At 33.5% G+C, this 15217-nt stretch overlaps 1 protein-coding gene across 1 annotated transcript; it reads right to left on the minus strand.

The window, feature by feature from the left end:
• Positions 1–11840: 11840 nt before the first annotated feature.
• On the minus strand, positions 11841–14835 carry LOC145579758 (arogenate dehydrogenase 2, chloroplastic-like). Its single transcript, XM_081636999.1, has 2 exons — positions 14260–14835; positions 11841–12962 (listed from the first exon to the last, which is right to left on the minus strand). Exons 1-2 carry the CDS (start codon positions 14689–14691, stop codon positions 12207–12209), a joined length of 1188 nt encoding a protein of 395 aa, XP_081493125.1. The 5' UTR covers positions 14692–14835; the 3' UTR covers positions 11841–12206.
• Positions 14836–15217: the final 382 nt, after the last annotated feature.

Below are 15217 nucleotides of genomic sequence, written 5' to 3' on the forward strand. Positions count from 1 at the left end.
GAACCATCCTCCTTCCTCTTTCATGTTGTTCTTTCTCTCTCTAAAAATTTCAGCAGCTTTTTCTCTCTCTCCCTCTACATACTCCTATTTCATATACCTCTTTGGTTGTCTCTCTCTCTCCTCCATTGAAGGAGCTTTTAAGCTTTCTTTCCTCCATTGAAGGAGCTTCGCTCTAAGCTATCTCTCCTCCATTGAAGCCACTTCTAATTGAGGTAATCATCATAAATCAATTTCACAATCTAGGGTTTAAATCAATAGGTATAATTTCAAATTTGGGTCTACTTTTCAATTATTTAATTTTTTAACATTATCTTTTTAGTTTGATGTGTTCAATTCTTCATTCGATTTATGAGTTATAGATAATTTCTGGCCATTAATGGATGTTCAGGAAATTATTTAATTAATTTCACATTTTTATATTTTTGTTGTTCTAAATATTTGGTTTCATGTTATGAAATTAGTTGATTTGTGTTTGTTTATGTAAATTAGGTTTTGATAAATTTGATTCTATCTTTATAATTAATTATACTCAAATGGAAACATTTTATTGTTTGATAAATCTCTTTTTGGTGAATATTCTCGATGTGCTTTGTGTGAATTTCCTGAGCAAGACTCTCGACATGATTGACAACCGATATTTGGAATATAAAAATTCTTTTTGGCACAAATACAACAACAAACCGAAAAATTTGGTAATATCTATCTGTCTCATTTACTTCTGCTTAGAATAAGATATTCTAAACATTTATTTCAATGTTCTAAATCTTATATCACATGTACTAAAATTATACTCATATGTTCTAAATCAGTTGCTTTAAAAAAAATTCATGTTCCAAATAGTACTTATGCTCTTAACATGTTTACTTATACATTCTTAATATTTACCAGTTTTTTGGAATTGTACTCCGTATGTCATTTTCTAATACTTATTTTAATGTTTAATTTTTAGTTGAGGGCTTTTGCCGTGTTCTTGTCAACCAAGAGATCAAAATGCGATCAAGAGGTTTCTAGTTTCAAAACTAGGACATTAAAAAAATGAGTTAAAGAACCAATGATAACAATGATAATTGCGGCGTGTTTTTGCTTAAACACATGGAAACATATCATGGTGAGAAAGATATACCAAGTGGGATAGTGGATCAAAATTGAATGATGTAAGTTTGTTTTATAGTATTACGCATGTTCATATGTTCTAAATTTTTGTACATATGTTCTAAATTTTTATACACATGTTCTAAATTTAAACTCATAAGTTCCAAATTGTATGATGTAAGTAGCAGATTAAATTGAATCATGTAAGTTGTGTATATCTTATTTTTTTTATAATTTTTTTTTATAAGGATGTAAAAAGTAGGATAGCGGTTACTAAAGTCTTTTATCTTATTATATTGCAGATCGATCAAATGAAGAAATTGAGGGTGGATTTTTGTGCTAAAATATTATCACACAAGGAAAATGAGCTACATCACGAGATTACTTCAAGATCACGGAAATGGGCGAAAGAAAATATTTTGTAATATAATTTTAGAAATAGCATGTAAAACTTTATATAGTATAATTATACTTTAAATTGTGCCTTCACTCGAACTATTTTTCAAAATGTTGTATTTGAATATATAAGTTTGTCTTGTCTTTCTTGTGATCTACTTCATTGCTGTGCAAGAATATAAAAATACAATTTACTATATATTAATACTCATATGTTCCAAAATTTTACCCATATGCTCTAAATATTAATGTCAAAATATATAATGTTCTATAAATTTTTATTTTCTAAATTGTTATTTAGAAATCCCCTTAGAAAAAAACAATAGCATGTTATTGTAAACTATTAGTCATATGTTCTAATATTCTTACCCATGAGCCCATAAGTTCTAAATTTTTATACATATATATGTTCTAATTTATTACTCATATGTTTTAAAATTTACTCTTATGTTCTAAATTATATGTTTTAAATTATAACTCATTTTTTTATATTAAAACTCATATATTCCAATTTTTTATTCATATGTTCTAAATTTTTAGTCATATGTTCTAAATTTTTAATCATATGCTCTAAATACTATTGTCAAAATATTACTCATGTATTTAAGAACTAAGAATTTAAGTGATTAATTTTAATCATATGGTCTAAATCAAAATTTTGAAATCGCATTGGAACCATACACCACACATGATTACCAATTATAACTCATATATTCTAAATTTTTAGTCATATGTTCTAAATTTTAATACATATGTTCTAAATTAAACTCACAAGTTCCAAACTGTAATCATTTCTATAATACAAAAAAGTGTTATTCAATACACAAATTCAAAAAAATGTTCCAAAATTATTAAGTATCATCTAACTTTTTTTGGACAATTTCGAATATCGTGGTGACTCAATTCCCCACAACCTTTGCATAACCTCTTTTTTTTTTTTTTTTTTTTTTTTTCTGATTTTGTTCTACTGCCTTTTCTTTGTCCCCCTTTAGTCTTTTCCCACTTCCAGATCTTGTTTCAACATTTGAAGTCTCTACAGATCTTGTTTCAACATTTGAAGTCTCTACAGATCATAACCTCCAACATTATCATAACCTCCAAGTATTTCCTTCATCATTCGAAAAGTTTTTACAGGGCCAATATTCACCTATTATAGGCACAAAAAAGTTTTAGAACATATTAAGAAACTTTTGGAACATGTGAATAATATTTTAGAACATATGAGTAAAAGTTTAGAACGCACTGTAAAAATTTATGAAAGAGTTACCTTAGAGTTATCAACAATCATTTTTTTGTGCAAAATATGTTCATCTTTCTTCCTTCTTTTTGAAATAGATTACAACTTGGTGTGTAGAGGGGATGAGTATGTCCTTCGTGGAACTGTGTCACTATATACTTTTCATCTTCACAATGTTTTAGAACCATAAGAGCTCTGCACCCAACACGAGTGACTAATCTTTTTCTTGTTATTGAAATCTTGCTTTCCTTGCTTTGTCCTTCTTTATAATTTAGAATACTCTCAACAATAGGCTTTTTCTTCTCCTTGAAACCCTGTTTGTTGCATAAGACATATTGGAATGCCAATTTTTTCTCTGTATGCCTTTTACTGGTAGACTTCCTAGTGTTAAAACCAGCAGCAAGTGCATATGATTTATAAAATTCAACACCCTCATCAACACTATTAAATTTCATTCCTATTGCAGGTTTTAACTCATTGCGGCACATAGGAAACCATTCTTTTGTTCCTCCTGGAGTTAATATAGGTACTACTGTAGGAGTAGTTTTGGCACACTTGCATTGGCATTAGAAACATTATCAAGTTGTTTGTTGTTGTTAATAATTTCTGCACAAAAGTAATTTTAACAAGTTAAAAATTTTAGAACAAATGAATAAAATTTTAGAACATATGATTTAATATTTAGAACACATAATTAAATCAGAACATAAGACATTATTTAGAGCATAGATTTAAGACTAAAGTTTACTTAATTATTTACAGCATAATTTGGAATATTAGACTAAAACTTTAGAACACATGATCAAATATTTAGAACACATGATTTTAGACATCCCATTAGAAAAATCAAAACATGTTCCAAAATTTTACTCATTTGTTCTAAATTATTTATCAAATGATCCAAATTATTTATCAAATTTCACTCATCTACATTCTCATTTATTACTTTCCCTTGCTTTCCTACCAACATGTTCTAACTTTATACACATATGTTCTAATTTTATACACACATGTTCTAAAATTTTCAACCATGTTCTACGATTTTGGAACATGTTGTACATAAAATCATCCAAGTTAATAAAAAAAAAAACCTGCTTCATTATTTGCTTGTTCATCCATAATTGTCAACCTAATATAATGAACCTGCAAAAATAAATTCAATCCAAGCAATTAAGTTTAATAAATTCCATATCAAAGAAAAAAGCACTCCACATAATCAAACATAAAGCAAACAAATGCTTGATGAAAATCGAACATAATCAAACATAAAGCAAACATAATCGAAAATCGAACGAAATCGCAGCAAACAAAATCATAAGAATTAAAATTACAGTAAACATAATCAAACAAAATCGCAGCAAAAAATTGAAGCAAAAAAATCGAAAAATCGCATAAAAATCGAAGCAAAAAATCACTTCAAAAATTGACAAAAATAGCATAAAAATCGCTTAAGAATTTAAAGAACTGAATCATAAGAACTTAATCATAAGAATTGAATTACTTACCTAAGAACAAGAGGAGAGAGAAAGTCAAGCTTATGGAGAGAGAAGCTGGTAATTTGAGCAGAGTTGAATGGGTGGGTTTTAGGTTTGTGAGGGGTTTATATTTGAGCATAAATTTACATTTTTTCCATTACTCTTGGAGTGATCTCAGGTGTTGGATCTTGTTTTATTGAATGGTTGTGATGTATTCTCATATATGATAGATTTCTCATATAAAGAGCTATTCTCATGGGATCCCTCCCCTATATATATATATATATATATATATATATATATATATATATATATATATATATATATATATATATATATATATATATATATATATATATATATATATATATATATATATATATATATATATATATATATATATATATATATATATATAGTTAGTTTATTTTTACAAAAAATAAAATTATTTTTAATTAACTAGCATTCAAGCCTCATATAAGAATATAGAGACATTTGTCGTGTAATAATAAATTAAATGATTGCACCAAAAAAAAATATAAAAAAAATGAGGCACCACCTGGACCCAATAACCTAGTTTTATATTAGAAAATTAGGGTCTGATCACATTACTGAAATGAGCAGAACTGAGCTGAACAGGACTGATTGGAGCTGAATTGAGCTAAAATGAATATTTTATGAGAGAGGGAAATTAGGAGCTGAACTGAACTGAACTAATTGGAGCTGAACTGAGCTGAACTGAGCTGAACTGAACTGAAATTAAGATAAAGTGAACAGGCCCTTAATCTATTAAAAAAAATATTAGGAAATTTATAATTATATTTTAAATTAATTAATGAATAAATGATTGGTTTGATTCCAAAAATACCAACTCCTACATTTAGGAATGGATCTAATGGGTCTCAATAAATTAGGATGGGTACACAAAAACACAATCTCAATTGCATGAGATTGTTAATTAGGATATGATGAACATCTTTTTCACTCTCAACACTATAATACATGTAATACCATTATAATAATATAATAATTAATTGAAAATTTTGTATTTTACTACCCACAAATAATCCACTTTTTGACATTACTACCAAAAAAAATTATTTTAAAATACCATTCAAAAAGACAAAAAAAAAAAAAATTGATTCACCACTATGCAAAACCGTTAAATCTAACATTTTTTTAAAAAAAAATCTTTGATTTTCGTGCCATAAACATGACCTCCACGAGAAGTTTACATATATGGGATGATGGGAATGCATGGAGGGATAATTAGATGCTCATTGAAATAATTAATTAGTTTGTATTGAGGCTAGTTGTTTATATTTGGATCTTTTACTAATGTTTGGTGCAATTAAGTAAAAGATGCCACTAGTTTGGCTTTGTATCGACATGGGTTGGTCAAATATTTATGCTTTCTACTTTAATTGTTAAACTTTTATTTCATATAAGAAATATTTAGCTTTACTTGGTAGGTAAGTGCAAGACTTTGAACTTTAAGTTTTACTTAGTCTTTGACATGAGGTCATATATATACTCATATATATATATATATATATATATATATATATATATATATATATATATATATATATATATATATATATATATATATATATATATATATATATATATATATATATATATATATATATATATATATATATATATATATATATATATATATATATATACTGGAGGCTTGGAGCGTTTACATTGTGATACAAATTAAAGGTAGGTAAATAGCTAATGTAGGATATCTTGTAAATTCTAATATGTAGTATGCAATAATTGTTGTAATATAGCCTATGCAGAGGATAAATAGGTAAGGGAAGATAGGTCGTAAAAGTGTACTTCACTCCGTTCATTTTTGTTTGCCGCGTTTCTGGTTTAAGATGTCCATGCTAGTATATATTACTGGCACATCCACTTAAAATAATCAAATCTTTATAGGTTAGATAAAAAGGAACGAAGAGAATATTCGTGTTTGATTCCATGTACCAAGCATAGGTTTGGACTTTGGAGTATATAATAACTTGCAAATAGAAACTTTGGGTGATTTTAATCAGGTGGAATAATAGCATAGGTTTGGACTTTGGGTGATTTTAATCAGGTGGAATATCTTACTGACAAAGTAGGTGGATCTTTTGATATTCCTGGTAGGCATGGCTTCTTAGAATGGAAACTTCATTCTCAGTTATTGGACATTCCCTTTTCTGGACCCCATTTTACGTGGACAAATGGACAATTTCAGAACCCTACCTATGAGAGATTAGATAGAGGATATATATATGCCACTTCCTCTTGATTGGATTTACATCCGAATGCCTCAATTTCTCATCAGCCTATTTTATTCTCTCAGCTATTATTTTGCGAGAATCTGGGTTTACCAATATTAAGAGACGCCCTTACAAGATAGAGAATTGGTGCTTATGTTTACGTGAGATTACCTCACTTATTTGTTCTAATTGGAAAGAATTTTGTCCTAGTTCCCGAATGTTTTCAATTTCTAGGAAGCTTGATGGTTTGAAGCAGAATCTTCTGTCGTGGTGTGTTAACCATAAAAGACAGTGGGGCATTGACTGGAAGGATTTGCAGAGATCGGTTGTATCTAGTTCTTTGGATGTGATGGATCCTAATGATCGGCGTTCTCTAATCATGCTCCGAGAGGATATGGTTTCTCGAGCTCAGACTTCATTTCTCTACTGGAAACAGCGTTGTAAAGTTAAATGGGATGCTTTGGGAGATTGCCATTCCAGGCTTCTTTTTCGTTCAGTGCAGACTCGTCATCGTAGGAATAAGATTATGAGTCTTCAGGATGAGAATAACTCCTGGATTTCGGACCAAGTTGGCATTTCTCATCTTTTGGCACAATATTTTTCGTTGATTTATAACTGTCAGGATACTGCTCCTACTCCGGCTAGGTGTCTTTGGGATAGTCTGGACACTCCGATGTTGTCAGATCGAGACCGTCAGTTTCTTCTGCAACCCTTTTCTTCTTTTGACATCAAAGATGCCATGTTCCATATTGGTGATGACAAATCTCCAGGGCCTGATGGTTTCACTGCTGGTTTTTTCAAGTCTCACTGGGCTGTGGTAGGTCCTCAAGTCATTGATGCCATTTAGTATTTTTTTGCCCATGGTTATTTACTAAAAGAATGGAATCGTACTTTTTTAGTCCTTCTGCCTAAGGTGGACCACCCTGAAACTCCCTCTCAGTTTCGTCCAATTGGTTTATGTAATATCTTGTATAAATGCATTGCTAAGTGCTTGACGAATAGGCTGCGTCGAGTGTTACCTTCTCTAATTTCATATTCTCAGATAGCTTTCGTCCCGGGTAGGCTAATGGTAGATAATAGTTTACTTGCTCATGAACTTTTATCTTACATGGACACCTCTTCTTCTAAACGGTGCCCTGCTGCGTTAAAGCTTGATATGAATAAAGCCTATGATAGGGTCAACTGGGATTTTCTTTGGGAGACTCTCCGCCATTTTGGGTTTCCCCCTAGTGGGTCCACATTTTACAGCAGTGTGTCACTACGGTTTCGTATCAGATTCTAGTTAACGGATCTCCTACCAAACCCTTTCGTCCGAGATGTGGTCTACTCCGGGCGACCCCTTATCTCCTTATTTGTTTGTCCTATGCATGGAAGTTTTCTCTTTGATGCTTTGTCGGGACGAATGGAATGGCTTGTTCCAAGGACTGCGTATTTCTCACAGGGCTCCTTCTATATCTCATATGTTCTTTGCGGATGATGCCTTAATGTTTTTCCGTACCTCGCCGACGACTTGTGAGCAGATTCTTTCAGTGACTAATGAATTCTGCTTGGTTTCTGGCCAGATGATAAATTTGCAGAAGTCATTTGTTAGATTCAGTCGCAATACACATGAAGATTTTAGGGATTTCCTATCGTCGGCGGTCCAAATGCAGGCTCGTCCTTCCATTGGTAATTACTTAGGTCTCCCGGTTGATCTGGGTCGTAGCAAGTGTAAGGATTTTCAGTTTATGGTGGATAAGGTAGTTCAACGCTTGTCGTCCTTTGCCTCCCTTGGCTTGTCGGCAGCAGCTAAATTGGTCATTATTAACTCCATTTTGGTGGCCTCTTTTAACCATATTCTTTCAGTGTTTAAAGTTCCTTCTACTATTTGCGATCGGTTGGATAGCCTTATTGCTCGATTTTGGTGGAAATCGCGCAAGGAGTCGAAAGGTATGGCTTTAGCCTCATATTCTGAGTTGCATCTGCCTAAAGGTTTAGGTGGTCTGGGGATCCGCCATCTTCGCTCGTTTAACTTGGCCTTGCTTGCCAAGCAATCCCAGCGTCTCATGCATCATCTCCAACTTCTAGTTTCCAGGGTTCTTAGGGCTAAATACCCTTCTTTGCTTTCTACTAATCCTGCTAATTCTTCTGCTCGTCCTTCATGGGGTAGTCGTAGTCTATTACAGGATGGTTCGGTGTTTTCTATGGGAGCAACTAGGAAGGTTGGTTCCGGAGACAGGGTTAGTATTCTGAATGATTCGTGGCTTCCTAAAATTGATGTTGTTTTCAAGGATATCAGTCTGGCTATGGACCGTCCTAGTACGGTGTCTGAGTTATTGCTTCCCGGCTCTATGTCCTGGAATGCGTATTTGGTTCGACATCTGTTTCCTCCGCCTATTGCGTCATCTATTCTTGCTTTAGCGCGTCCCAAGCAAAGGATTGATAACTTTGTCTACTGAAAGTATACTCGGGATGGTTCTTTCACCACGAAGTTGGCTTATTCCTGTCTGCTTTCTCAGCAGTTTCCCGTGGGGGCTGCTGGGCTTCCCGAGGCTTGGTGGAAGCGTTTATGGGGTTTGCCTATTCTTCCTAAATGAAAGATGTTCACTTAGAAATTATTACATAGTGCTATCCCCACGGCGGCATTACTCGTGCAGAAAGGTTTGCCTATTGATTCTACTTGTGTGTTTTGTGGCCAAGCTCCTGAATCGGTTGATCACCTGTTTCGAGACTATTCGTTTACCCGTATGTTATGGAGGTCTGGGCCTTGGGCTCCTCCTACTTCTTCCTCCACTTCCGTTCCTTTTCATGTGTGGTTTACAGAGATAGTCACTGGTTATGCAGCTTCTAAGGATTGGACTATAATAGATCTTTTCTTTGGGATATGCTGGGCTATTTGGGTGACTAGAAACAATGTTAGATTCCGTTCAGAGGTTTATTCTCCCTCCTCTGTACTTGAGGTAACTTTCAGTTGGTCGACCAGAAGTAAGGAGGCACGCACTACCATTGATAGTTCGGCTGGTTCTCCTCCGGGGTTCTCTTCCTTTCCCTTTTATTACGTTCTAAGGTGGGAGCTGAGTGATGTGTGTGATTTTATTTTGATGTTTGACGGAGCTTGGGAAAAGGAGACTCTTAGTGCGAGGGCAGGCTGGTGTTTTTGGAGTTCGGATCCTTATCATTGTTTAGGTGGTGGTGCTCGGGCTTGTATGGATGGTTCTGCGCTTCATTCGAAATTACTTGCGTGTGGGTCTCAAGCATGCTCTCCAGCAGGGGTTCACTCGTTTGTTGCTTTTGTCGGACTGTGCGGTTATTCCTAGATTGCTCTTGGAAGCTACGCCTTCGGACATCTCGGTGGTTTGGCTTGTTCACGACATTCGCCAGATTTTGTTGTCCTTTCTTTCGTGTCATTTTAGAAAGGTTCATAGGTCTTCTGTTGTTGAAGCTCACTCCCTTGCTGCTGCTGGCCACCGTAGGGAGTTGCTTCGTTGTTTCTTTTAGTGCTTTTGTAGTTCTCTTTGTCACCAAAAAAAAAAAAAAAAAAAAAAAAAAAAAAAAAAACCTTGCAAATAGAATAATTAAAAGAAGTGAACTAATTGATGAGGTGCCTTAACAATAATACAACACGTAGTTTTTTTTTTTTCCTTTCTATTTGAGGAAGATACAACAACACGTAGTTTTGCAGACAAAATTAGAAGAAGAGTATGAACACAATACCTTCATAATTGATTTTTTGCAACCAACTTAAATTAAAGTAATTTCGTCAAATTGACACCTACCTTATCCCTTTTCTTGGGATGTTTGACAATATAGAAAACTAATCAGTTCATTTAATTTGTACTTAATTAGTTCAGACCATGCAATATATTACATTATCACTTATAATCTTTGTATTTTGTCATTTTGATCATTTATAGGTGTCCGTTGTAGTATATACCACGTAGAACTTCAAATCAACTTTTGTTTATTTTCTCATACGTACTCTTATATATGATCGGCCTTATCATCTATTTTTAATTTATTAATCGCAACATATTTCTATTTGAAAAGTTGTTACGGAGTAAATCATTATGCATGTCTCATACTCTCATTACAAATATTTGAAAACTAAATCTATATGAAAACTCTAAGCAGAACATATATGTATTGCTAATTAGAGACATGTATTAATCCATATTTTAATAATGTCATTCATTCGGTGATACTTGGACCAACAATAGGATAGGATTTTCTAGCAATTAAAGCTAACCTTTTTACTAGGCACTCAACTTTATTTGACTTGATCAAACACCAACTATTGATCATAATTAACCAATTTAATGATTGAGTCGACCTAAACTGTTCGTCTAACCAATGTTGTATTTCTACTCCGATCCATTTTACGAGTAATAATTATACCGTATACTTGATGAAAACTCTTATAATTAAGATTTAAAATTATTGAAAACAATACCAATAATAATTTTTCTTTACTTGAATTCTTATAAATGCCATGTTCATTTCCACTTAATTATTTAAGAATTGAGCCAAGATGAGTTATGTTCAACCTTTAATTTCAAGCCAAGCCACGTTAAGGTAAGCCAAATATATATAAGCTTGACTTTTTATTTTTTGTGATTTTGTTCGGATCTTTAATAGTACAATACTCCATATATAGTACATTAATTAATTATTTTAGTACGTATAAAGTATAATGCAACACGATCTTTATGAATTTAATTGTTATAATTACAGTCGAGGATAATCTATACTATAAGCTATTTAGAATTATTGGCAAACATGCAATTAATTCGGTGATTTTTTTTTTCTCTGAGAATTAAATTTGCAATTTGGGACTTGATTGAGAAAGAATATTATAACGAACGCTCCAAAATTAATAGGAAGTTAGCATGCATGAAACGCACTTCTCGTTTAGACAGCCACATAAATTTCTACTACCATTTTGCACGCAATTTAATTGTTTTGATAGATGCATGACAATTGATTGAAGAGAGTGATGGATCGATCAATATTGATTTCGTATCTTTGATACGTAAGTAATATAAATCGATACAAGTTAAAATTAGGACAAAACAAAATTAAAAGGAGAGTTACGTTCCAAATAAACTAAGGAGTGGTCGAGTGGAGATATAGATTTTGAGGAAAACTTTTAATATACTTTTAAAGTCATCTATTTATCTAAATTTTTTACTTTTAGGGAGGTTATATGCTAACATACTCCACAATTAAGCGTATATGCATGACATATGCACATTTAATATTGGACCTTGGTGGTTGAGGTGTTAGATGATATGCTAATTAGCTTATAAAATTGAGGTATGCCAACAGTTTAAACTGAAATGAAGAATACAACATGTGTAAAAGCAGAGTCCCACCTTGATGTTGTTTAAACTTTAAAGTGTCATTTTATTAATTAACACATGAAAAAATAAATTAACTTTCATGATTTGTACATTTATTTATCATCTCATGAAACTTACTTTCACTTAGCTATAATTTACTTTGATTAATATTATACATGCTTAGTAACCTAATTATACTACTTGAGCAAAAAAAAACATAGGTACATAACCATCAGTAACAAAAAAATGCAGCTAATGAGGATGCAATGGATTCAGGAACCCCCAAAGCATCCTGTATCCCCTCTCTAGCACCAACGGCTCAATACGCACGTGCTCGAATATTGTTATTGTTGTTGTTGTCGTTGTTGCTTGCTGTTGTCGTCGATTTCTTTATTTGTTAACACTACCTTGTCTACCTAGTACCATTGACCACCACAAAATCGGCCTTCTTCTCTGGAATCTCAGACGAGGGAGGTATTTGAAGACGATCATCACTAGGAGAAGGAAGCATGAATGTTTGATCAACCCCATTTTGTTCATTATTAGTCTCTAGCATCAATTGTTTTCTAACAAGATCATGCAAATAACCAGAAAGTTGCTTCTTTACCATCTCAAAAGCCCAATCCATTCTATCCAACTGTTCCATTGCATTTTTATTGTACAAAAACAATCCATAAAACAACTCAAAGCTATCTCTTGCTGTATTATCCACCAAATTCAACAAACTTTCATACCCTTTTGTGTTAATTGGTGTATTTTCAAGGGCTAACTTCTCCAAAACCCGGCCCATCATGTGGGTTATAAATTGTGACCCGGCCGCGTGCTTGTCATGGTCGGCGCAGGTCATCTCCACCATCCTACACCCGGCATTCCTGAAGACGTCTAGGAATGCCTCGGCTCGAGAGGTCCGGGCCGGGTCTGACCCGACCCGGACCTTGTCAAAGACAAATGGGAGCCCGCCCCACCCATTCTTGCCCGAATCAGGGCCAAACATTGGGTGGGTGCAAAGGATGTCAAAGTCCTTAGGAAGGACTTGTAGGAAGAGGGAGCGGGGGAACTCCTTGACCGAGAGGACATCCGCGAAGAGGGTGGACCGACGAAGGCGGTGGAGGGGGAGCGAGCGGAGGACTTTCTCCGTTGAGAGGATAGAGGTGCATAGAAGGATCACCTGAAAAAAAGATAACAATAACGTACACAAATTAGAATTTGTCAAGCTAGTACTTCGTACCCTGTATTTCCTACCAAATCCAATTTATTGATGAACAATAATGTTGTAATAATGAAAATAACTACTAGTGCTACAAAACCGCGTGAACATAACCAACTTAATACATGAGATATTTTACTAGGACGACTAGAGGAGACCAATGGGGACTAAAATTGTAAAATTCATTATTGTACTACGTACATCAATTTGACTAGTAATTCGGTTCATTGCATGATAAAATAGAATAGTTTAGAATGTAGACAAGTCACGCTTGATTTTAAAATTCGATCACATTTACAACACTGTCCTTTACGACCCTCTCGAGTCTCTACATACCAGATTTTCAATCATCAAAATGTCACAACAAGTAAAGGAGCGATTTAGATTTTACTTTTAGAAAGTGATGGATTACAAAATAAATAATTGACCTTCTTGTGACTTTTTTAAATAAACACGACGTGGTCAAAGAAAAACGATTCGAAATTTTGCGTATGGCTACTTTATGTCATTATAACATCCCATTTTCTAACCTTTTTTTTTTTCTTTTTTTATTTGGTAGCTCCATTTTCTAACTTGTATATTCTGTCATTTTTTGCGAAATACTTGAATAGGCTAATGAATTAAAAATCAAAGTACACCACACACTATTATTGTACGTCATTTGCTACAATTTCATAAACCGGCTAAACTAGGTGATATAATAATTAATATTTTCACAATGGATAATTGTCATGTTAATAATGTTACAAGCCATAAAATAATCAAGTTTATGGACTTCATTAGTACTCCTTATTTGTTTTAATTTATCAAAAAATGATATCGACTCTGAGAGTTAGGGATAACTCAAGTGGTTAGAGCTTTCCTCTCTATTCTAGGAAATTCTGAGATATGTTTTCATCCTGCCCTACGGCTTTCTAAACACCAAAAACAATGATATCGACTCTTTAAAAATTTATACTTAAAAGTGAGACATGTTTAATTGTTAGACTAGGTCATTTATTATGGGCCAACTAATAAAAAGATACTTGAATTATCTATGCAAGTTGCCTATTTTTTTTTTTTAAAAAAAAAAGTTTCAACCAAAATAATTCCCACTCTTTCGAAATTATTGTCCCAGTCCCATTATCTCAACTTATCACAATAACCACAAATGAAACGACTAACTAGTATTTTTGAGCAACCACAAGTTATAATAATTATGACAAGAAAAAATATCGCAAAATAGTAAACGTGACTAAATAAAAATAAAAAGGCTCACCTCAGGATGCTCCTCACATAAATCATCGGCGTCAGAGAAATACTCGACGCCGATCTCCTTAGCAGCACGGGAGTAATCCGACCTAGAATAAGCCAAAACTCTATGACCTTGCTGAGCAATAGTCTTAGCCAAAAACTGACCAAAGTTACCAAACCCAATAATACCAATCTTAAGCTTAACATCTCTATTAGCAACTTCAAGGGGGTCACTACAACCCCGAGTTGATGATGATGAAATTGATGAGGACACAACAAATTCATTAGACTCCGAGCCACCACCGCCGCCACAACGAACATGAAGGTTGTTGTTGCGGCGGTGGCGGAGAGGGATAGCGAGGTGAGTAGGAGGAGAAAATAAGGCTGAGCAATGTTGTGAGTGGCGGTTGACGGCGGCGGCCGCGGTGGAAGGGTGGAATGATGAGATGGAAAGCATATTTATTTACTATTTAAGGAATAATAAAGAGAATGAGAAGTAGAGAATAGAGAGAGAGGGGTAGGTGGACAAAGTTGGGGGGCTAAGAGTTAGGACTAATAAGCTAGATCTTGGCAACGAGTTATTGGGAAGAGAAATGGTTGGATTTTATAGAAGTTAGTAGTACTAATAGGAGTAGTAGAGGACACCACCTTCCTCTCTTTAGACTTTTTTGGGGTGATTTTGACACATGTCAACTTGTAATGGTGGGTAGTGTTTTTAGGTGGGACCTACTTTTTTATATTACTCATCATTTTTTTTTTTTAATCATGGATACTTGATTTTGTAATTTGTATTATAAGGCCTTGTTTGGTAAATAGCAGTTAGTTGATTGGTAAAAACTAGTTGTATTAGCTGTTTTGATTAGCTGGTTGCATTACCTGTTTTGACTAGCTGATTTATAAGAACTTTTTATGTAGAGTTGTTTGGTAAAATTAGCTTATTATTTGTAGTTGTTTGTTAATTGAACATATAAAATGACAATTTA

This window comes from Chenopodium album, chromosome 14 (genome assembly GCF_948465745.1).
Source record: "Chenopodium album chromosome 14, dcCheAlbu1.1, whole genome shotgun sequence".
NCBI classification, from domain to species: Eukaryota; Viridiplantae; Streptophyta; class Magnoliopsida; order Caryophyllales; family Amaranthaceae; genus Chenopodium; species Chenopodium album.